Source organism: Candoia aspera, chromosome 3 (genome assembly GCF_035149785.1).
Source record: "Candoia aspera isolate rCanAsp1 chromosome 3, rCanAsp1.hap2, whole genome shotgun sequence".
NCBI lineage: Eukaryota > Metazoa > Chordata > Lepidosauria > Squamata > Boidae > Candoia > Candoia aspera.
This window is the reverse complement of record NC_086155.1, coordinates 115,480,274-115,502,401: the sequence shown is the minus strand read 5'-3', so window position 1 is coordinate 115,502,401 and position 22,128 is coordinate 115,480,274. Positions and strand designations below refer to the sequence as shown.

Genomic DNA, 22,128 nt, shown 5'->3' with positions numbered 1-22,128 from the left:
GCCAGGTCCTGTGCCATCGTTACCTTGTCGGGGTTTGCCAGGAACCAGGGGTCGGTCTTGAGGGTGGCGGCGAGGTCCGTGCGCATTCCCCCTGGTAGTTGCGGTTGGCTTCTTCCGGTCGCCGGTTGTCCCGCCGTCGGCTGCGCCGTAAAGTCGAGCTGCCTCCGCGCGCCGCTTCGGGTGGTCACGGCCATCCCCAGTTGCGAGGCGGATAGGACCGTCCCAATGGTGTCTGGGGCGGGCTCTTCGTCTTGGGGCAGTCGGGAGAGGGCGTCGGCCAGGAAGTTCTTTTTGCCCGGCATGAACTTCAGCTGGAAATTAAAGCGGCTGAAGAATTGGGCCCATCGGACCTGTTTTGGGCTAAGGCGTCTAGGCGTTCGTAGGGCCTCGAGGTTCCGGTGGTCAGTCCAGACTTCGAATGGCTGGGTGGCTCCCTCGAGTAGGTGTCGCCATGTCTCTAGCGCTGATTTCACCGCGAAGGCTTCTTTCTCCCAGACGTGCCATCGCCTTTCTGTCTCGGAGAACTTCCTTGACAGGTAGGCGCATGGTTTCAGGAGTCCCGTGGGGTCTTTCTGTAGCAGGATGGCTCCCAGGGAGAAGTCTGAGGCGTCGGCTTGGACCACGAACAGCCGTTCTGGGTCCGGGTGCGCGAGGATTGGCTCCGTAGTGAACAGCGCTTTCAGCTTGTTGAATGCGATCTGGCACGCGGGAGTCCAATTCAGCACTGTGCCTGGGTTCTTGGCGCGTCGGGTGTCCCCCACCCCTTTGGTTTTGAGGAGGTCCGTTAGGGGGAGGGCTATCTCTGCGAACCCCCGGGCGAATGACCTGTAAAAATTCGCGAATCCGAGGAAGCTCTGTAGTTGGCGTCTGTTGCGGGGGCGCTCCCAGTTTAGCACCGCTTCGACTTTTGCGGGGTCCATTTCGATGCCGTCCCCGGAGATTCGGTACCCCAGGTAGTCTAGGCGCTCTTTGTGAAACTCACACTTTGTAGGCTTGGCATAGAGCTGCGCCCTTCTGAGCTTGTCGAGGACTTGCCTGACTAGGGTCACATGTTCCTCGTGCGTTTTTGTGTAAATGAGGACGTCGTCGATGTAGACCAGGACCCCTTTGAACAGATGTTCATGCAGTACCTCATTGATGAGCTGCATGAACACCCCAGGGGCCCCCGCGAGTCCGAAGGGCAGTACTTTGTACTGGAAGGGGTCTAGGGGGCAGTTGAACGCCGTCTTCCATTCGTCCCCCTCCCTGATTCGGATGCGATAGTACGCCTCGCGAAGGTCCAGTTTGGAAAAGACTTTGCCCGTGGACAGGTGGGCGAGCATGTCCTTCACCAGGGGTAAGGGGTATTTGTTGGACAGGGAAGCCGCGTTTAGGCCCCGGTAGTCGGTGCAGAGCCGTAGGGTGCCGTCTTTCTTCTCCCGGAATAAGACGGGGGCTCCGACCGGTGAGCATGCTGGCTCTATGAATCCCCTGTCAAGGTTTTTATCGATGAACTCCCGGAGGGTTGCCATCTCCTTCGGGGTCATCGAGTAGATCTTTGGTCTAGGTAAGGGGACGTCGGGCAGTAGGTCGATCCGGCAATCCGTCTTGCGGTGGGGGGGTAGTTGGTCAGCTTCTGCCTCTCCGAAGACCTCGGAGAAGTCGGCGTATTGTTCCGGTAGGTCTGCGGTGGTAGCGGCGTTGTCTTGTGTGGTCGCCTCTGCTCGTCCTACAGTGGGGTTGGTTCTGCCCGCTGGAACTGGTGCTCGATACTCGCCGTCGCCGAATGTGAAGGTGCGGGTCTCCCAGTTGATCCGCGGGTTGTTTGTCGCGAGCCATGGCATCCCCAGGACTGCAATGGGCCGTCCGATGTGCGTGACGACGAACGATGTGCGCTCGGTGTGAGTGCCCATTTGCAGGGTGACCGGCTCGGTTTGTAGTGTGGCTGGTTTCCCTCCCGCTGTGGAGCCGTCCAGCTGGTGGAATGCCAGCGGCGTGGGGAGGGGGAAGCAGCGGAGGTCGAGTTTGGCGACTAGGTCGGGGTGGATGAGGTTTTTTGAGCACCCCGAGTCCACTAGTGCCGCGGCCGTGGTGGCTCCGTTGCCGGCAGAAAGTTTGATTGCTGCCATTATTACGGGGCTTTCGTCGTTCCGTCGAGGTGGTCCGCGCTGCTGTCCCACCACCTGCCTCGCCACGCGTTTCAGGGCAGGCGGGGAGCTTTTCCCGCCGGCTGTTCGGGTCTGCGTTATCCTCTTCCCCCCAGTAAGCGTCCCAGCCTTCCTCTGGTGTCGCTGTGGCCACGGTCATTCGGCGGTGAGGGGGCGGCCCCAGGTTGAGTGGTTTGGGGCTAATTTTCGGGGTGGGTTTGGGCGCGCTGGTCGGCGGTCGGTTGGCGAAGCAATCCACCGTCTTGTGCCCTAATTTGCCACACCTCCCGCAGGGCTCCCGGTTGAATTTCTTTTTTGGGTATATGGGGCCGGCCATCCCCACGTGTGGTGCGGGTACCTTTTTTCCGGCATAGTTTGTGTCTTCCGTGGTTGTCATGAGGAAGGTGCGGTGCGCGTGTTCGGCTTTCCCCGCGAGGTGGATCCACCCGTGTAGCGTTTCTGGGTCGTCGCGGTAGAGGGCCCATTGGAGAACGTCGCGGTTGAGCCCCCTTTTGAACATTTCCAGCAGGGTGGTCTCGGACCAGTCGCTGACCTTCCCCGCGAGGGCTTTGAACTCCAGGGCGTAGTCAGGGACCGTGCGTGTGCCCTGTTTAAGTCTTTGGAGTGCGCTTTTCGCCCTTACTTTGGCTAGGGGGTCTTCGAAGTAGTTTTTCATCTCATTGATGAAAGCAGGGAAGGTGGCGAGGGCGGGGGAGCTGGACTCGTACAGTTGGACGTACCAGTCCGCCGCCCTGTCTTGGAGTTTGATCGCCACGGCGGCGATCTTGTCGGCCTCGGAGTCGTAGGAGTGTCCGTGCCTCCCCATGAACTCCCTAGCGTTCGTGACAAAGAACGAGAGTTTCGTGGGGGTCCCATCGAAGAAGATGGGGAAGTCCTTTGGGGCCCGGGCGTTTTGCGCGGCCCTGCCTCTCGCTTCCCGGTCTGTGGTGTCGTCCGCCTGTGCCGTCTGCTGACCCTCCGCTGGCCCGTGGGGGTTCGGTGCTTCGCTCGGGGTGTGGGCCTGTGCGGGGACGTTGTTGGGTGGCGCGGGGGGCATAAGCGACTGGAGCATGGTCCGGAGTTCCGTCAGTTGAGCCCGCATGGCCGCGAGTTCAGCTCGTGCCTCCTCGTCCACAGCCCGCGCCGCCGCTGGGGCCGGTTCCGCTGGCGCGTCCTCGGGGGTGGGTTGCCGGCGGGGTTCCTCCTCCCTCTGCCGCGGGTCCGCTTCCTCCGCCGTCTGCTGGGTGTCTCCATCGTCCTCCTCCGTGTTGACCGCCGTTGGGCTGTCGCTCCACGCCCGTTGCTGGGGTGCGATGTGGGGCGCGGGGTCCTCCGCTGGTTTCGGAAGTCGTGCTGCTCCCTCCCGCGGTCGGGTTGCCTCCGTCGCCATCTCCCCTTGGGGTTGGAGCTGAGGCTCGGGTCGGGTGGGGTGGGCGTCCATGGCTCCGGGAGTCCGCGGTGCCTCTGGCCTTGGTCGGTCCTCCTCTGTCTCTTGCCGCGCGGCTCGCCCTCCTTGCCCGCGCCGCTCCGGCCTCATCTTGCTGGTCTTCTCGCCGTCTACTCCTCCCGCGGCTCGTTGTCGTCCGGTGGGGCTCGGCGAGGCTGAGTTTATGACTCTCAGCTTTATGTCATGCGCTGCCTGCCTCTGAATAAGACTCAGACACTGGTTCGTGGATCAGGCTCTGATTTATTCACAGCGCAGTTACAGCGTCGGAAGAAAAAAGCTGAGAGTGACAGGAGCGCGCCGGTGCGGGGTTTAAATACCCCGCGCCGGTCAGCGCCCCCTCACTCGCGGTCACGTCACCCCCCTTTGTCCAATACGTTGCCCTGCCGGTGGGTGAGGGGTTCCGGGGTCGCCCATCATCAGGTTTTCTATTCCTCTGGTGATTGCTGTCAGCTGGGCGATCTCCGATGTATTGGCGCTGATGGCTTGGGTGTGCTCCGTGATCCGTTTAGTTATTGTTTGTTGGCCGTTAGTCGTTGTGGGTTGATGGCTACTTATCTTGAGCCCCTTCACCTATTTCCTTGCTATTGTCATGTGTGCCATTGCGCTGATGACTTCAGCTCAACGGCACTCATGACACACAGATACATACACACACCTATGTGAGGTCATTCAGATAAAGAAATGATGGGGATTTTCTCTAGCACATCATGACTACCTATGGCTCTGAGCTGCACTTTCCCTGATGCTGAAACAATGGCAAGTCTGCAGAGGTGAATTTGTGGGGGAAAAAATAGTAGACTATTACTATTAATCAGTCTGACACACCAAAGCATTCAAATAGCTTTAAAGGAAATGTAAACTTGAACAGTTATGTTTTCCATTAAAATATGCCACATTTTAATCTCATCCTCCTCTATAACCAACATCTTGACTAGAGAGAAAAAGAGATCTGTAATTGCCAGGAAGTAGTTCAGATCTTTGCATACTCTTTGAGAATCATCTCCAGTTTATGACTGAGCAGAATATTGCCCTTCACCTTCACCTTGCCAAACAGAAAAGCGTTCTGGGGCTTTATCTTGCCCAAAGCAAGCTCCATGAAATCATGATCAGAGAGAATGAAAACAGTGTTGGCAGGCTTGTGAGATACTCCTGGATAGACCTCACCAGAACCAGACTTCAAATCTAGGGTCCACTGGGCCACAATCTTTCCTCCATTCATGATGTCCCACTGAAAGACAGCATTCACCTTTTTTACAAGTTGACTGCCAACGCCTTTGATGCGGCGGCCAATTTCCTCAAAAATAAGATCACTCTGAAGCCCAGTGCGTTTTGGTGAAGAATCTGTAGATGCCATCAGAGGTGCATACAAATCTGAGACAGCAGTTTGTTTGCTTGTGTTGATTTTCATTTGAAGACACTGTTTCTGTCTGTCTTTCCACATCTTCTTTTATAAACGTTTGGAGAATAAGCAATTGTTATCCCACTTTGGATATAAGAGCTACGAGTGTTACCATACCTCGTTTCACAAACAGTATTTACATTAATAAAATGAAGTAGAAATCATTGTTGGGTGGACACATTGTGCAATCAGATATGACAGCCAGTCAGCATCAAGTTTTAGTTCATTTGTATGCTGTAATCTCATTGGTGGATATACTTTATTGTGATACACAGGATTTCTAATAGTTAAAGGTGTGTGTGTGTGTGTGCATGTGTGGGGGTGTAGTGTGTTTAAGTGTGTATACAGACTTTGTGCCTACAATAATTGGTTTTTTAATGAAGATATTTTTGCAATGCATTTTGCCTAAATTCTCAATAGAATTTAACATTGTTTGAAGAATTTTGACTATATTAAGCCTGGGGCTTCACAAAAACAATATTTATATAGATGCAAAAAATGTATACTCCTCTGATATTAACGAATGGATTCAAATTATGTGTTATCAATTTTTGAAATGTCTTCATATTCTAAAAATGAGAAAAATGGAACAATGTGTTTTTGTATGGTCTAAATTTAGTAATATGATTAAGTTTTGAATTAATTTCATATTGATATTTATTTAACCTATTTATAAGGCCACCCAACTTCAGATGGCTCTGGGAGGTGAACAGGAATAAAAATGGGAGACATAAAAGCCAATCAACGAAAGACAACGATTAACTCAGATGGAAAACCCCACTTTCTTCTAATGTAATCCTGTTTTCAAGGAGGCAAAAAGCCTGCGAAGAGCCAGGTCCTAAGGGTTCGTATAAAGGACAGCAGGGTGGCGATCCTTTGGACTTCAGGGGATACCATTCCAGAGGGCAGGCACCACAACAGAGGAGACCTGTTTCCTGGGTTGCATCGTGTACAGGACCCAGAACATGCCAACTCTGACTGCACAGGACAGGCAGAAACCATGGGGGACAGATGGTCCCTCAAATAGCTAAGCCGTATGCCGTGTAAAGCTTTATAGATGATAACCAGCACCTTGAATTGTACCTGAAGCTTAGTGGTAACCAGTGCAACTTGTGGAGCAGAGGTGTTACATGGGCATACTAAGGCTTGTCCATTACCAAGCATGCTGCTGCATTTTGGATCAGCTGCAGTTTCTGAGTGATCTTCAGGGCAGCCCCATGTAGAAAACACTGCAATAGTCCATACATGATGTGACTAAGTATGAATGAGGAGGGCCTCCCAGTCCAGAAACAGGCCAACTTGTACACATGATGGATCTGTGCAAAGGCCCTCCTGGCTATAGCTTCCTTTTGCTCTTTGAGGAGAGCTTAGCGTCCAGGAGGACCCCCAGACTGTATTCCAATCTCAAATGGGGAAGTGCAATATTGTCTAGAATTATAGGTGGAAAGTCCCCAGACACTGATTCTCCCGGTACCCACATCCCTCACTCTTGCTAGGGTTGAACCTAAATCTGTTTATTCCTCATCCAAGCCCCAACAGCCCCCAAGTACTGAGATACGATCTATCAGCATCACTTGGACAGCCAGGGGTCGAGATGTACTGGTGGGTACCATTAGCGTACTGATGACACCTGACCATGAAACCAATGGATGACCTCACCCAGATTGAATATTAAACAGGAGAGGTGAGAGCATCAAACTCTGTGGCACCCTGCAGATGTAGAGAGTAAGGAAGATGACCCTGACAGAATTTTGCAAGATCAGTTACAAAACACTGAGGGATGAAACATACCTTAAGTCCACAACAGATAGAAAATATGTGGAAGACACTCAGACACCTCCCTCATTCACAGGACTATAAGGGGGAGGAGGTACAGAACAACTGAACTTGCAAGATTCTATTATTATAGCTACTCTTAATAAAAGTAATTTTAGCCTTCCTGTAGACTCTGGTCTGATTAGAGCCTTGTGCGGCGCAGAGTGGTAGGCGGCAGTATTGCAACCAAAACTCTCCCCGTGACCTGAGTTTGATCCCAGGAGAAGCTGGATTCTCAGGTAGCTGGCTCAGGTCGACTCAGCCTTCCATTCTTCCGAGGTTGGTAAAATGAGTACCCAGCTTGCTGGAGAAGGTGATGACTGGGGAAGGCAATGGCAAACCACCCTGCTATAGTCTGCCAAGAAAACATAGCAAAAGCAGCGACCCCCCAAAGGGTCAGACATGACTCGGTGCTTGCACAGGGGACCTTTCACCTTTCAGACTCTGGTCTACCTGGTGGGGTTGATGACAATTCAGGGGCTTTGGGCTTGATCTCTCCTGTCCTGTCAACACTAACTGGAATTGGTCACTTAAAAAGGAGCAGAACCACCAGAACAGTGCCTCTTACTCCCAATCCCTGTAAGCAATCCAGAAGGATACCACAGACTGCTGAGAGATCAAAGAGGGTCCTTCAGATGTTGTGGAATTACACCTCCTCAAATCCTAATTAGTGTGACTAGTACTGAAGAAAGATAAAGCACTGTACTTTAATAGTATCTGGCCCAGAGCCACTTCAAACTTGACCAGCATCCAAAGTGATCTGAGTTCTAATTTTCAGCTTGCACTTTGGAATTTGCTGCCATCTCCAAATTATAGGCTTAAAATTGCTGACTGTAATGCAAGCAAAATGCCTGGAAATTTTCAGAGAGTTTAAGATTTGTCTGAAAAACAGCTTGCTAAGGATTATGGTTCTAAAAAAGTACTCTCCCAGCTCAGCCACATATCAGTCAGTACTTTATATGAAGACCTTACACCTAAAATTTAGTGTTTCTTGCTTAAAACCCTCAAGCTATATCAATAAGGAAGCTCGATTGACAAGAAGTATATGGGAGAGGGGGAGTAAACTTTAGAAACAAATGACCAATTTAAGTAGATAAGTGCTGCAGTAGCAGAAAGGGAAACTGCACTTGGAGTGGATAGATCTGGTTATTTCAGTCTGTTTCACCACTCTGTCTGTTCCATAAGCCTATAATTTCCCAGTTTCATGTTTGTCAGCATGGAAAAACCTGCTTAGTATATATATTTAAATAATATTTAAAACGTAATTTATCAGCAAAGGTATATGTAAAAACATTTTCCTTATCTTGAAATACCAGTTGTTAAATGCATCTTGCTGTTTTTGAGGCAAAACTTACTTGTGAAAGATACCTATCACTTAATAGACATATTTATCTCTGAAAGCAGATCAGATCAGATGGTTCAGCTCAGTTCAGTTTACATCTAAATTCACAATGTCAGGATTTTTCATATACTCCTAGTCTGTACTTCTTTCAAAGAATTAAATGCATACACAAAAGCAAAAGATTTGAAAATAGCAAGTTTATAACTTTAACAGCAAGGGGCTACTATTGTGAACTCTGGACCACTCCACACATTATTTAGCACAATATTTATCTGCCAAATGTTCAACAGGCAGTTCTACTAATTCTGGCTCATTGACAAGAACATCTACACTAAATATACATACATACCTGAATATATATTTATAAGTGTACATTTAAAATATAGTATTCAGGCTTGCTGATAAGAGATACTTCAAATTAAGATAAAATTCAAGTTTCCATACTTTTTTTATCCAAATGTTTAGCCTAACCTGGTATGAAAGCTCAAGGAATACATATATTGCAATATGTATAATTTACATACATTAAATTAAACAATACCCTGCCATCACACAATCAATACTATTAAATAGTGACACTAGCAGATCACAATGGCATCTTAAATGACTGTTGTTTCCTAGGATACAGATAACCATGAATCGCAGGCTAGTATAAAATCAAAAGATACACCATTTGGAGTATAACAAATTCTGTATTTGACAAAACCTGTATTAAGCAAATAAATTTGCTAGCCCTGATTTATAAAAGTATGAAATTCCCTTGCTTTTCAACATTAACAGGGTGGTTGTTTTCGCAGACTGGTGTCTCTAATTTTTATTTTGGGTAAGGGTTGCTTGGCAAGATCAGGCTGCCTTTACTGCTCTGCAAAAATGTCACCATATTAGGAGGAGTATCACTAACTCTCAAGGCCAAATTATTTATGTTCATAATCAAACAGTCCTTTTCAAAGAGAAACAGCAGCTTGCAGGAAAATGACAGCTGAACCTCTCCTTTGCTCCAACTCTACTCCTCCTGTAGCTCTCTTCCCCATATGACTGGGTAAAAAGTGCAGGACTGGGAGGGCCTGGTGCTTCAATGACATACCTTCCCATGCAGTGTGCAGTTTGGTCATCAGCAGCCAGTGAACACAAGAGATGGAAAATACCTGAGGAAAGTAAGAACTGCCTCAGCGATATTTAAAGGAAAAGAATGATTTCATTAAACTTCGCTAATAGACAGTTTTGATATCTAACACATTGTGCACCACTAAAACCCACTGAATTTCTTGGAAAAAAAAAACAGGCTTACCAAACAGAAAAGTTGGTCAGCTGCCGTACTTTATTAATAAAGTTCTTCCCTTTGAAAAAATTTAAAAGACACATATAAACACACACAGTTCACAGGATAAATAACTGGCAAATTAATCTAATTTGAATTCAGTTTTTTCCACAGATTGTACAGCCAGACACACTCAACACACAATCAATGCATATACATTTTACATTTTGTTCTGAAAAGATACATTAGATGGACCAAAAGTAGAAGCATGCTCTTACAAGAGACAATGTAAGAGAAAAAATGATTTTGAATGAAATAGATCATAAGATTCATTACATTTATGCTGCTACGGGCTTGCATAACAAACCTTTCCTCATCAGTAAGGGAAGCCGCCATGTTACAATGGGGGAGATGAGGGCTAATGCAGCACAGCTCCTTCAGGTGGAGCCGAGGAAGTACACACAGTCTCGTGCACAGAGAAGGAGCTTCTGCTGTGACTACCCCTCCCTTCAGTTTCTGGAAGGCAGGAGGAGAAGATGCAGGAGAGTCTCTCCCACCTAGTGTGGGCCTTCTCATGTTGTCTGGCAGTGTGGAAAGGAAGCACAGAAAAATGTCAGAAGGGGATCTGTAGAGCGCCACACACAGGACTGATTTTTAAACAATAATTGTGGTATAGTTGTCCCACCACACTAGCAATGCTTAGACTATGAAAGACATTCACACATTTCAGCTGGAAAAGGATTCTGACTATCAGGATTTAACCCATCATTTACTGAGGGAGGGACAAGTTAAATTTCAAGTATTGAGTTGAGCTTTAAGAGACATTCTAAACATCACAAAGCTCAAAATACAAATGATGGGCTATCCTCTGCCCTCTTCCTCAGCTTGGAAAATACAACACAAAAAAGCCTGGGGATTCCTCTGAGGATTTAGACTGTCAGGGGCGGGGGGCGGGGATGGGGAACACCTGCAGTTGTACTGAGCTTCCAAGATGCAGGAGACATTTCTATTCTGCTCCTCCAGCCTTCCTCTCCAGCTGTTAATAGATTGATCATGCCCACTGGAGGAGCAGAGGGGGGAACCGTTGTCATGATGAGAGCATTTATGCCAAAAACCATATACACTGGTCAAATAATGTGGGTACTTCACAGTTGTATGAAACCTAACTATACAGAAGGGGTAGTTATATAATTTCTGCAAAGAAAATACTGCATAAACTGCAAATAAGAAATGACCCAAATGAATAGAAACTTGCTTTAAAACCTATTAACAGTGGACACAGATAACATTCCTTTGGTTGTTTGTAATACAGCATGATGGAGATCCTTACTTCTGATTCAAATTCTCCTTCTGCCTCAATTAATTTTTCATCTAGAAATTTAGCATCCTCAGCTTATGAGCACAGAAGGTCACCAGCAGTGTTTTATGAGCTTTCCTATTAAAAAAAAGGGAAGAGAGAAAGCAAATCATAATGTGATACAGAAAAAAAAACCTCACATTCTCCAAATACATGTTAAGTTGCCACTGGCTTTAACTCTCAGCTTAATGTTTAAAAAATGAGACACTTTGATTTAGAGTATCATTTTAAACATCTGTTCAAACTTCCAAAATAATCTTCCTATATATCATTATGAGCATTTTGCTTGGCATTTCCCAGTATAAATTGCTGGGACAGTTTTTCTGGAAAATCCTTCCACTCAATAGGAACAAATACATTTCTTTAACAGTGCCCTGAACAATAGGCAAGTGATCTCATTGGATTTGTGCACTGTTAATGCTTCCCAGGAAACCTCTGTGGCTACCCTCCCCTTTATTCAGAGATATAATTGCCAAATACGATGCTACAGTATGGGTTAGATGGATGATGCTGCAGCCGATAATACTGGTGAAAGGGAAAGAGAAGCAACAGTATAGGTTTCCTTATGCCCAAATGGCATGAGGAAGTTGATCCTTCCAACATGGGGACTTCATTTTTCAAAGTATATTCTAGTGGTCCATGTTTGGGAACCAAAGCTTTAACTTGGGCCCAACCCCTCCTCACTATGCATCATCTATTCTTTTATCCATGGAATTAATTATACACAAATGAAACATCACTGTAGGAAATTGCTACATACGGTAGGTACATCTTTACAATATGGTATTAGCCTACAGGTAGTCCTCAGTGGACAACAGTAATTGGGACTGGAATTTCTGTCACTAAGCGATGCAGTCATAAAGTGTGATGTCACATGACCACATCGCTTAGCAATGGCAATCCTGGCAATCCCCATTGCCGTCATTAAGCAAGTCCCAGGTGGATTGCAAGCAGGCCAGCAAGGCACAATGCAAGGCATGGCACAAGCGCAGCAGGGCCAAGGCTGGCTGCTGCCAGGTGGGGGAGGGTGTGCAGGAGGCCTGCAAGGCACGGTATGAGTGTGGCTGGGCTGCGGTTGGCTGCTCCCAGGTGGGGGAGGGTGTAAGTGACTTACCAGAGTGACTTGTGACCTGCCCTGCCAGCTTCCCCATTGACTTTGCTTGTGGAAAGCTGACAAGGAAGGTCACAAATGGCAATCATGTGACCGCGAGATGCTGCTGCTGTCATAAGTGCAAGCCAGTTCCCAAGCACCCAGATCACAATTACATAACTGCAGGGATGCTGGGACAGCCAGAACTTCGAGGACCAGTTGTAAGTACCACTCATTCAGTGCCATCGTAACATCGAATGGTCGCTGAACAAGTGGTCGTTCAACAAGGACTACCTATAGTTCATAATTTCATTCACTACCAGTATCCCTCATACCGTAGTATACAATAGAAGAGGATGGTGCATAAAACAGAACGAAAACCCAAACCCCATTGATGCAGTCTTTAAAAGGATGAAAGACTGTTAAGAACAGTATCCTTATTCTTGTGATTGTCTTGACCAGATTTGCCATATATTTATTGCTGTTTTTATCTTGATAGTGTATCTTTTGTTCTGTTTTTATGCTATGAGCTGCCCAGTTGATTGGAATTGGGGAGTGTTTAAGTTGAAATAATACAAGAAATACATGTCTGATAAAAAAGCAACAAATCAAGGTAATCTGCAGAGGGACGTCACATTTTCTGACAGTACAAAGCCGAGACAACAAATTATTGTACTTACATTCAGACATGATTAAAACATGCATTTTGTCAAGAATGCAAAATAGAATGGAAAGAGAACAGAATAAAAAAAAAGGGGGGGGAATAAAAGTTTTATGGAAAACTAAGAATTGAGGCAGACAAACAGAAGACAGAGAAGATAGATCAACCTTGATGCCAGAATAGCAACTGTTGAATTTTGCAATGAGTAAATGATCTGAATTGTAAAAGCAATCCAGGGTGTAGGAGTAATGGCACTGGAAGAAAGTCAAGAACAACATACAGCATGGGTTTGAAAGCAAAGGAAAGCAAGAAAGGCAGAACATTAGCAGGAAGAAATACACCAAGACAATCTTCCCAACCATGTGCCCTCCTGATGTAAGAGAATCATAGAATTGTAGAACTGGAATGGCCCACAAGGTCATATATTCCAACCTGCAATGTGTGGAAAATCATTTAAGTCATCCATGAGAGAGAGCTATCTAAAATCTTCTTTAAAATTTCCAGAGATGGAGAACACACAACCTTCATAGGTAGACTGTTCCACTGTTGTATAGATCTTACTCTCAGGAAGTTTCTCCTTATATTTAAATGAAATCTAGGTAGCTGCAACTTATACTCATTATTTCTGGTCTTACTTTCTGCAGCCATGGAAAATAGCTCATGATCTCTTCCCATAGTTTCTATATGTACCTGTATATGGCTTATTGAATATCCCAAATTCCTTCAGCATGTCTAAATAGGGCATGTCCTCAAGCCCTTGTACCATCTTTGCTGCCATCCTCTGAACCCTCTCCAGCCTGTTAATATCCATCTGAAAATGGGGAGCCCTAAATCATACACAGTACTTCAGGCATGGTCTCACTAACGCCAAGAACAGAGGAATAATGACTTTGTGTGTCTTTGATATGATGTTCCTTCAATGTAGCCCAGAACTGCATTAACCCTACTGTCATGTGCGCCGTTTCAATGTATTTGATGCATCGTAACGTTTCGCATGTCATTAATTGGATGCGTGTTTCATTGGTCTAGGGAGGATGGGAACAATTATATTTTGGCTTCGCTTTGGAATGTATTTGTGTTATCTACTGCGCTCAAGGTTACTTTCCCAGGCTAGCAACTCTGACGATTGCTAGCACCTGTGCCGGGCGGGGCTGTTACGAGGGAGGCGGGATACGTTTGAAGCAAGGGTTTAAGTTTGTATTTGGCGCGCTTTTGCTCATTCTCAGCTTTCTCTGTATTTGCTTTTAGTACTCTAATAAATCAGATTTCATTTAGCATCCTCTTGTGAGTCTGAGTATTTGGGGCTAGGGCAATCATTACATAAAGCTGAGAATCTCAGTTCCTAACTCCGCTGGCCCCTGTCCAAGGAAGACAAGCGTCTAACTTGTGAGGGAGAGAGCCCGCGATGACCGAACCCGAAATCATGATGATGGAGGAAGGAGAACCGGACTCGACCGTGAGGCCGTCCGGCCGACCGTCCCAAGGAGGGGAGCTGTCCGCCATCAGAGAGGAGGCGAGCTCCGGGTCGGAGAGCGAAGCCGGGGGGCTGAAAACGGCCCCGGAGACCACCGTGAATTCTCCGGGCGAGCTGCTCACCTGGGATGAGACCCGAGGAGATGCCACAGCAGCGGGGGGCCCATCCTGGAGGCAGAGATACCCCTTATCCCCCAACGTGGTGCAGGCGCAGCCAACGGAGGGCTCACCCACTCCGGATCGAATCAGAGTGCTGGAGTCGAAAATGGATTCGTTGGAGGCTATTCTGAAACAGCTGAGCTTGGATGTAACCTCGATGCGAGAGCTCCGGGAAGAATCCAGCCAGAGGCATTCAACCCCTTCCTCCCAGGGGCTGACCCCGGAACGGCGACGGGTGGTGCGGAGGCGCGAAGGGGACCAGTCGGTCCAGATGGAAATCGGAGCATCGCCCGGGCGATCGCCCCGGGGCCCCGTGCCGCCCCGAGTCAGGGAAGCACCAGCCGCAGCAGCACCGGTGGTGGGGCGCAGCCCGGCGGGAGGCGGCATGCGAGACTTCCCTGTCAAGTTTGATGGGGACCCGACCAAACTCTCGTTCTTCCTGACGAATGCGAAAGCCTATATGGAGGAATGGGGGGCGGTTTTCCAATCGGAGAAGGCAAGAATCATCACCATTGCCACCAAACTGAAGGGGAGGGCGGCAGACTGGTATGTCCAGATGTGCCAGTCGGAAGCGCCTGAACTAGAAAATCTCGAGGAGTTCCTCTGGGCGTTGAAGCAACACTTCGAGGACCCCTTAGCAAAGGAGAGAGCAAAGCGAGCCCTGAAGGAACTCAAGCAGGGGTCCCGATCAGTGGCCGATTATGCTTTGGAGTTTAAAGCGCTAGCTGGGAAGGTGGATGACTGGTCCCAAGCAACCATTATCGAGCTCTTCAAAGATGGCTTGAATACCGAGGTGCTGTGCTGGTCCCTGGGGAGGGACGACCCATACACGCTGTATGAGTGGATCCTGCTAGCAGGAAGGGCTGAACATGCCCAAGAGGTCTTTGCCCAGCGGAAGACCGCCAAGTCGGGGCGGGAGATGAAGCCCAGCCGCACATCGACCACCGGGGGGAAACCGGGACAACGACCCTGGGACGAGGAGCGTGAGAAGCGGTACGCCAAAGGATTGTGCCTGAGATGTGGTAAGGAGGGGCATCGAGTGGCAGCATGCCCGAAGGCAAAGGTGGAGGAACGGCCCGGAAAACCGCCGGCGAAGTCCCCTGCGTTGCCGAGGAAACAGAAAGCTGCGGTGGCTGAGACCGAGGGAGACGATGTGATGTTCTACGAAATTGAAGGGGAGACCGAAATCCCGCAACCGGCGGGAAACGCCAGCCACCTGCTCTAAAGGGCGCCGCTGGGCAGGTGGTAGAGGACGGGCGCGAGCCTCCAGCGGTGAGTGGCACTTACCGCATACTCATGGTGAAATTGAAATTGGGTTCCCAAGTCAAGACGGTGGAAGTATGGGCCATGATTGATTCGGGGTGTTCCCGGTGTCTGATGCACCCCGACGTGGTGGCAGCTTTGGAGCTCCCCACTTTTCCCCTACAAAGACCCATCGCATTTACTCAATTGGATGGGTCCATGGCAGGGGGCAAACCGGTCACCCATTTTACAGGGCGGGTAGCCTTGCAACTGGGCAGTCACCAGGAAGGGTTGTCTTTTGTCGTGGCTCCCGTAGGGGGCCCATTGGTGGTGTTGGGGGTACCATGGTTGGTACAGCAAAACCCCCAAATAAACTGGGTCTACCGGACCATCACATTTAGGGATGGGTTTTATCAAGCGGCAGAGGGGAAGGGTGCCCCAGAGGAGATGGTGGGGGTTGCGGCAGCTGCGACTCCGCCTTACCCGGCCTCTCCTCTGGAGGGCTTGCCGGCCGAGTACAGGATGTTTGCTGATGTATTCGGTGAAAAGGAAGCTGACCAGTTGCCCCCCCATCGAAAGACGGACTGTGCTATAGAACTACTGCCCAACACTCAATTGCCTAAACCAAAAATTTATTCCATGACGCAAAAGGAACTGACTCTGTTGAGGGAATTTGTGGACAAAAATTTGGCACGCGGATTCATTGAGCCGGCGAATTCACCCGTGGGGGCGCCGGTTCTTTTCCGCCCAAAAAAGGATGGGACATTAAGACTTTGTACGGATTTCCGCGGATTAAATGCCGTCTCAATTTCCAACAAATATCCCTTGCCATTGATAAAGGACATGTTGTCACATCTGGCCAAAGGCAAGATCTTCTCTAAACTGGATTTAAGAGAAGCCTACTATCGTGTACGAATCAAGGAGGGTGATGAGTGGAAAACTGCATTCAATTGCCCGTTGGGAGCCTTCCAGTATAAGGTGTTGCCGTTTGGGTTGGCTGGGGCCCCTGGGGTATTTATGCAATTAATCAATGAAGTTTTGCATGAACATCTGTTTAAAGGTGTACTGGTGTATTTGGATGATGTGTTGATTTATACGGAAACCATGAAAGAGCATGTAGCTCTGGTAAAGAAAGTCTTGTGTAAACTCAGATCTGCTGAATTGTATGCAAAGCTATCCAAATGTGCCTTTCATCAGACCCAAATTGACTACTTGGGGTATAGGATTTCTGATAAAGGTATAGAAATGGACCCTGCTAAGGTGCAGGCTATCATGGACTGGGAGAGTCCCCGTACCCGCAGGCAACTTCAAAGTTTCTTGGGGTTCAGCAACTACTACAGATTATTCATAAGAGGGTTCGCTGAGATTGCCTTGCCCCTAACGGACCTGCTTCGAACAAAAGGGGTGGGAGATACTAGGAGAGTCAAGAATCCCGGAGCGTTGTTGAGGTGGACGCCTGCTTGTCAAACGGCGTTTGAGCGGCTGAAAGCAGCTTTCGTCAAAGAGCCCATTTTACAACACCCTGATCCCTCAAAGCCTTTTGTTGTACAGGCAGATGCCTCCGATTATTCTATTGGCGCATTGTTGATGCAAAAAGACGAGGCAGGATGCCTCAAGCCCTGTGCTTATCTTTCCCGCAAGTTCTCGGAAACTGAGAGGCGTTGGCATGTTTGGGAAAAGGAGGCATTTGCAGTGAAAGCTGCATTAGAAGCTTGGCGGCATCTGTTGGAAGGGGCAAATCACCCCTTTGAGGTCTGGACTGATCATAAAAACTTGGAGGCACTTAGTACCCCTCGAAAACTGAGCCCCAAACAGGTTCGTTGGGCTCAATTTTTCAATCGATTCAATTTTCAGTTCAAATTTATTCCAAGGAAAAAGAACTTCTTGGCTGATGCCTTGTCAAGGCAACCTCAAGACTCTGGGGCGGCGCCAGATGTGGTAAGCACCCTATGGTCGGCGCCCCAATTGGGCATGCAAGCTGTGACGCGAAGCCAAACGCGCGCGCAACAACCGCCCACCACAACGCGCGCGCAACAACCGCCCACCACAAGCGCTGCTCAGCCAAGCACTTTGTCAATTCCCTCCCAATTGCAACAAAAGTTTTTAAAAGAATTGAAAACGGATACTTGGTTGCTTGCGAATAAAGACAATGTTACTTTTGACAAAGGCTTCGCTTGGAAGTCCGACCGCCTCTACGTTCCTGAGAGCCTCCGAAAAGATGTGTTAACACGTTCACACGATGACAAACTCGCAGGGCACTTCGGGTTTGTAAAAACCCTGCACCTCATTCGGAGGCAATTCTGGTGGCCCACATTACGTAAAGATGTCAAAGACTACATTGCTTCCTGCACTGTCTGTGCAATGTCCAAGCGCAAGGTGGGCAAGCCCCAAGGGCTGCTGCAGCCGGTAGCAGCCCCCTCTTCCCCTTGGGAAGAAATCTCCATGGATTTTATTGTAGAGCTACCACCCAGCCAACGCAAAACGGTCATTTGGGTGGTCAAAGATTATTTCTCCAAACAAGCCCACTTTATCCCCTGCGTGTCCATTCCGTCAGCGCGTCAATTAGCCCGCCTATTCCTTGTACACGTGTACAGGCTACACGGATGTCCCTCCCGCTTGATTTCGGACAGAGGTACACAATTTACCTCGCAGTTTTGGCGGGCGTTTCTCAAGCTGTTGGGCACGAAGCAAGCCCTCTCCACGGCTTGGCATCCTCAGACGGACGGGGCCACTGAGGCGGTTAACTCTACTCTAGAGCAGTACCTGCGCGCTTTTGTAAATTATCAGCAGGACAATTGGGTAGACCTTCTACCATTTGCTGAAGTGGCTTACAACAATGCCGTGCATCAAAGCACTGGGCAGACCCCGTTTCGGGTAGCTCAGGGTAAAGACTTTGTACCTATCACTGATCTCCCACAACCTCCTGCAGGTGCAGTCACTACAGATGATTGGTCAACACAACTGGCTGACTCTTGGCCAATGATTCAAAATGCATTGGCTGATGCTCAAGCGGATTATAAATTGTATGCTGATCGGAAGCGGGCCCCCCAACCGGCATTCCAAGTTGGGGACTCAGTGTACCTTTCTACCAAGTTTATCAAGTCATCACAACCTTCAAAGAAACTTGCGCCTAAGTTTGTGGGTCCTTTCCCAATTATCGCTCAGATTAACCCTGTGACTTTTAAACTTGATTTGCCTCATAACCTTAAACGCTTACACCCTGTTTTTCATTGCAGCTTACTCAAACCGACTATTCCTTCTGATCGCTGGCATCGGCAACCTCCACCTCCCACCCCCATCATGATTGATGGTCAGCAACACTTTGAAGTTAAAGAAATTTTGGACTCTAGACGCCTTCGCAATACTTTGCAATATTTAGTTCGTTGGAAGCATTTCCCTCATCCTGAGTGGGTCGCTGCACCGGATGTAGCTTCCCCGGTTTTAGTGGCCCGTTTCCACTCCGCTTATCCCTCGAAACCAGGTCCCTAAGGGTATTTTAGGAGGGCGGTATGTCATGTGCGCCGTTTCAATGTATTTGATGCATCGTAACGTTTCGCATGTCATTAATTGGATGCGTGTTTCATTGGTCTAGGGAGGATGGGAACAATTATATTTTGGCTTCGCTTTGGAATGTATTTGTGTTATCTACTGCGCTCAAGGTTACTTTCCCAGGCTAGCAACTCTGACGATTGCTAGCACCTGTGCCGGGCGGGGCTGTTACGAGGGAGGCGGGATACGTTTGAAGCAAGGGTTTAAGTTTGTATTTGGCGCGCTTTTGCTCATTCTCAGCTTTCTCTGTATTTGCTTTTAGTACTCTAATAAATCAGATTTCATTTAGCATCCTCTTGTGAGTCTGAGTATTTGGGGCTAGGGCAATCATTACACCTACTAGCAGCTGTCCCCCACTGCTGACTCATGTTCAACTTGTTGTTAATGTAGCAGATTTTAACTTCCAAAACACCCAATCAACACAAAGGTAATGCTGACTGAGAATTATGAGACCCTGCCTAGCTCATTTGGACAATATATGACTAGAAAAGGCTTTGTTAAACAGTGTCTTAACAGTTTATTGATAGTGTAGGTAACATCTGAATTCAATAGAGTAGAATCCAGAAAGGGTAGATTGAAAACGTGGTGGTGAAAGGGGGATTATAATAGGAAGACAGAAGTAAGAATCAAGAGGAAAGGAGCTTGAAGCATTTAGACTGCTTAAGGAGGATACCTGAGTGGCCATGTGAGTAAGTTTCTTGGAGAAGAATAATGTTAGTTTGAGATAGAGGGCAGAAGGGAGTGATTGTGGCTGACAACTTCAATTTTTGTTACTACCAAAACAATACAAACGAACAAGTACAAAACGTCTATTTATACAGTGTTGAGAGAAAGTCTATAAACCCTTAAGAACTATCTGCATTTCTGACAGAGCTTCATCTAAGTCATATAAAAAGAGGCGATATTGCTTAAACAAACAACACATGAAAACAGTGTACTGCATTACATCTATATTGAATACATTCAGTCAACATTTACTGACTGTCTTTGCTGGAGAAGTATGTGAAGCCTTAGAGATAATCAGCTTTCTTAAGGGATGAGTCAGACATTCCAATCAATAAGATCTACTGTGAGTTTGAGGGATCCTCACCTATAAAACACAGACACACACACACACACACACACACACAGTTGCCCCCATCAGAATATGCTCTTCACAACACAGGTTAGTGGAAGTGAATCAGAAGAACTCTCTGCAGACAGAAAAAAGTTTATTGATACTCACAAGGCCAAAAAGGGACACAAAACCATTGCCAGAGACTTTGGCCTCAGTCAATCCAGTCAATAGATAGTGCACAAATGAAGAAAATGCAACATCATTCTTACTCTTCCAGAGTGGCTGTTCAACAAAATTCACCCCAGGAGCAAGGCATATAGTACTCTAAGAAGTCAGAAACACCCAAGGATATGCGGGCCACTCTTGCATTCATGAGTCTATCATAAGGAAAACACTGAACAAGAGTAGTGTACATGGGAGAATAGTAAGGAGAAAACCCTGTTCTCCTGAAAGCACACTGCCACCTGTCCCAAGCTTGCCAAGACTACCTGGCTGATCCAGCAGGCTACTGGAGTTGTTTTATGGACAAATGAGGCAAAAATTGAACTTTTTGTCATTAATGGGAATTCTTAAAGTTTGCAGAAAGAAAAACATTGCATTCCAACCAAAAAAACCTCATCCTACCCATGAAACGTGATGGGAACATGATAGTTTGGAACTGCATTGCAGCCTCAGGACCTGGATGCTTTGCAATCATTGAGGGAACAATGAATTCTGGATCATACCAGCAAATTCTAGAACAGAGTATCAAGTATCTGCCTGTGAGCTCAAGCTTAAATGAATGTGGGCAATGCCATTATGATCCTAAAACACAAAAGTAAATCTGAAACAGAGTTGTGCTGAGGCACAAGAAATTTTTCACTTTGGACTGCTGAGTCAAAGCCATGATCCTTAGCTCAACTGAAATGTTGTGGCATGGCCTGACACAAAAGAATCCCCAAATATCATCAAGTGGAAGCTGTTCTGAAAAGAGGAATGAACCAAAATAGCTCCAAGCCAATGTGCAGGACTGATCAACAGGTACAGGAAACATCTGGGTGAAGTCGTTGCCGCTAAAGGAATTGCCACCAGTTATCAAATCTAAAACTTCCAAATACTTTTACCAACAAAGAATGTTGGCTCAATATATTCAATAAAGAACTGACACTATCCATTTGATTGCAGCCTAAATGAAGATGTAGGTGCTTCTACAACTACAAGTATACACTATTTATGGTAAAATTAGTCTGCAGGGTCACATTATTTACAGACTGGAGACTCCTAAATATGGTCAATGTCTACGAATTACTTTCACACAAAGAAAGTTTCACACAAATCCATTCATCTTTCCAAGTGCCTTTTTTCACTGCTTTGTTCTTCTGCTACCCTTGTGGACAATATGTATAATTTGTTCAAAATTGAAAGAGGAAATGTCCAGAGAAGTAACAGAAGTCCCCTTCTAATATGGTTGTTGTCAACACAGCTTCTGCCTATACACAGTAATCCAAGCCAGGGTTGCTGTTAGTTCCAAGAATAGTGATCCCAGGAAAACACAAGAGCAGCAGACTCAACCCCAGTTTCTCTCCAGTTGGTTCATAAAAATACACAGATTTTTGTATCGTCTTATTTAGGCATAAAGGATCCTATTATTACTGTCAAAAACACTAAGCCCCCTTACCCACACAATCAGTGGCTCTTGACCACTTATCAGCCTGAAAGTCATAGGTTAAATACTTGTGTTCAAGGATCCTGTCCAAGGATCATCTCTCTATCTTCAGGTAATTTCTCTGCCTAATCATTTTCTAAAGGGGAAGGGTGTTATATTTTTGGTTCATAGGGAACCATAATGTGCTGGATGATGGAGCAGACACTGCACAAGCATGAATACACATCAATCAAAAAGTACAAATTGCATATACATATATGTACACATATGTTCACACACAGAGAAATATGTTTTCTCCACTGTCATGTTGTTAATTACTTGGGATAGAAAATTAAAGCCCTACTCCCCATTTACCTGCCTGCTTTTGACTTATCACTGTTACTGCTGCTGCTAATTTTTGGAAGGCTCTGATTCCAGCAATTGTGTAGATTGCTCAGAGGAGAAGCTAAAATATCTAATGTTCTGACTTCTGTCATGAGAGGGCACAACAATCACTGGACTTGCAGGA

At 47.3% G+C, this 22,128-nt stretch overlaps 2 protein-coding genes across 2 annotated transcripts in view; both read right to left on the bottom strand.

The window, feature by feature from the left end:
• Window positions 1-4,468: 4,468 nt before the first annotated feature.
• Window positions 4,469-9,783, bottom strand: SCP2D1 (SCP2 sterol binding domain containing 1). Its single transcript, XM_063299926.1, has 3 exons — window positions 9,755-9,783; window positions 7,230-7,290; window positions 4,469-5,017 (listed from the first exon to the last, which is right to left on the bottom strand). Exons 1-3 carry the CDS (start codon window positions 9,781-9,783, stop codon window positions 4,544-4,546), a joined length of 564 nt encoding a protein of 187 aa, XP_063155996.1. The 3' UTR covers window positions 4,469-4,543.
• Window positions 9,430-22,128, bottom strand: part of DTD1 (D-aminoacyl-tRNA deacylase 1) — a 36,018-nt gene continuing 23,319 nt past the window's right edge. The window contains exon 6 of the mRNA XM_063298690.1: window positions 9,430-10,822. The gene's annotated coding sequence lies outside the window, so the exon portion shown is untranslated. The remainder of the gene's footprint in view (window positions 10,823-22,128) is intronic.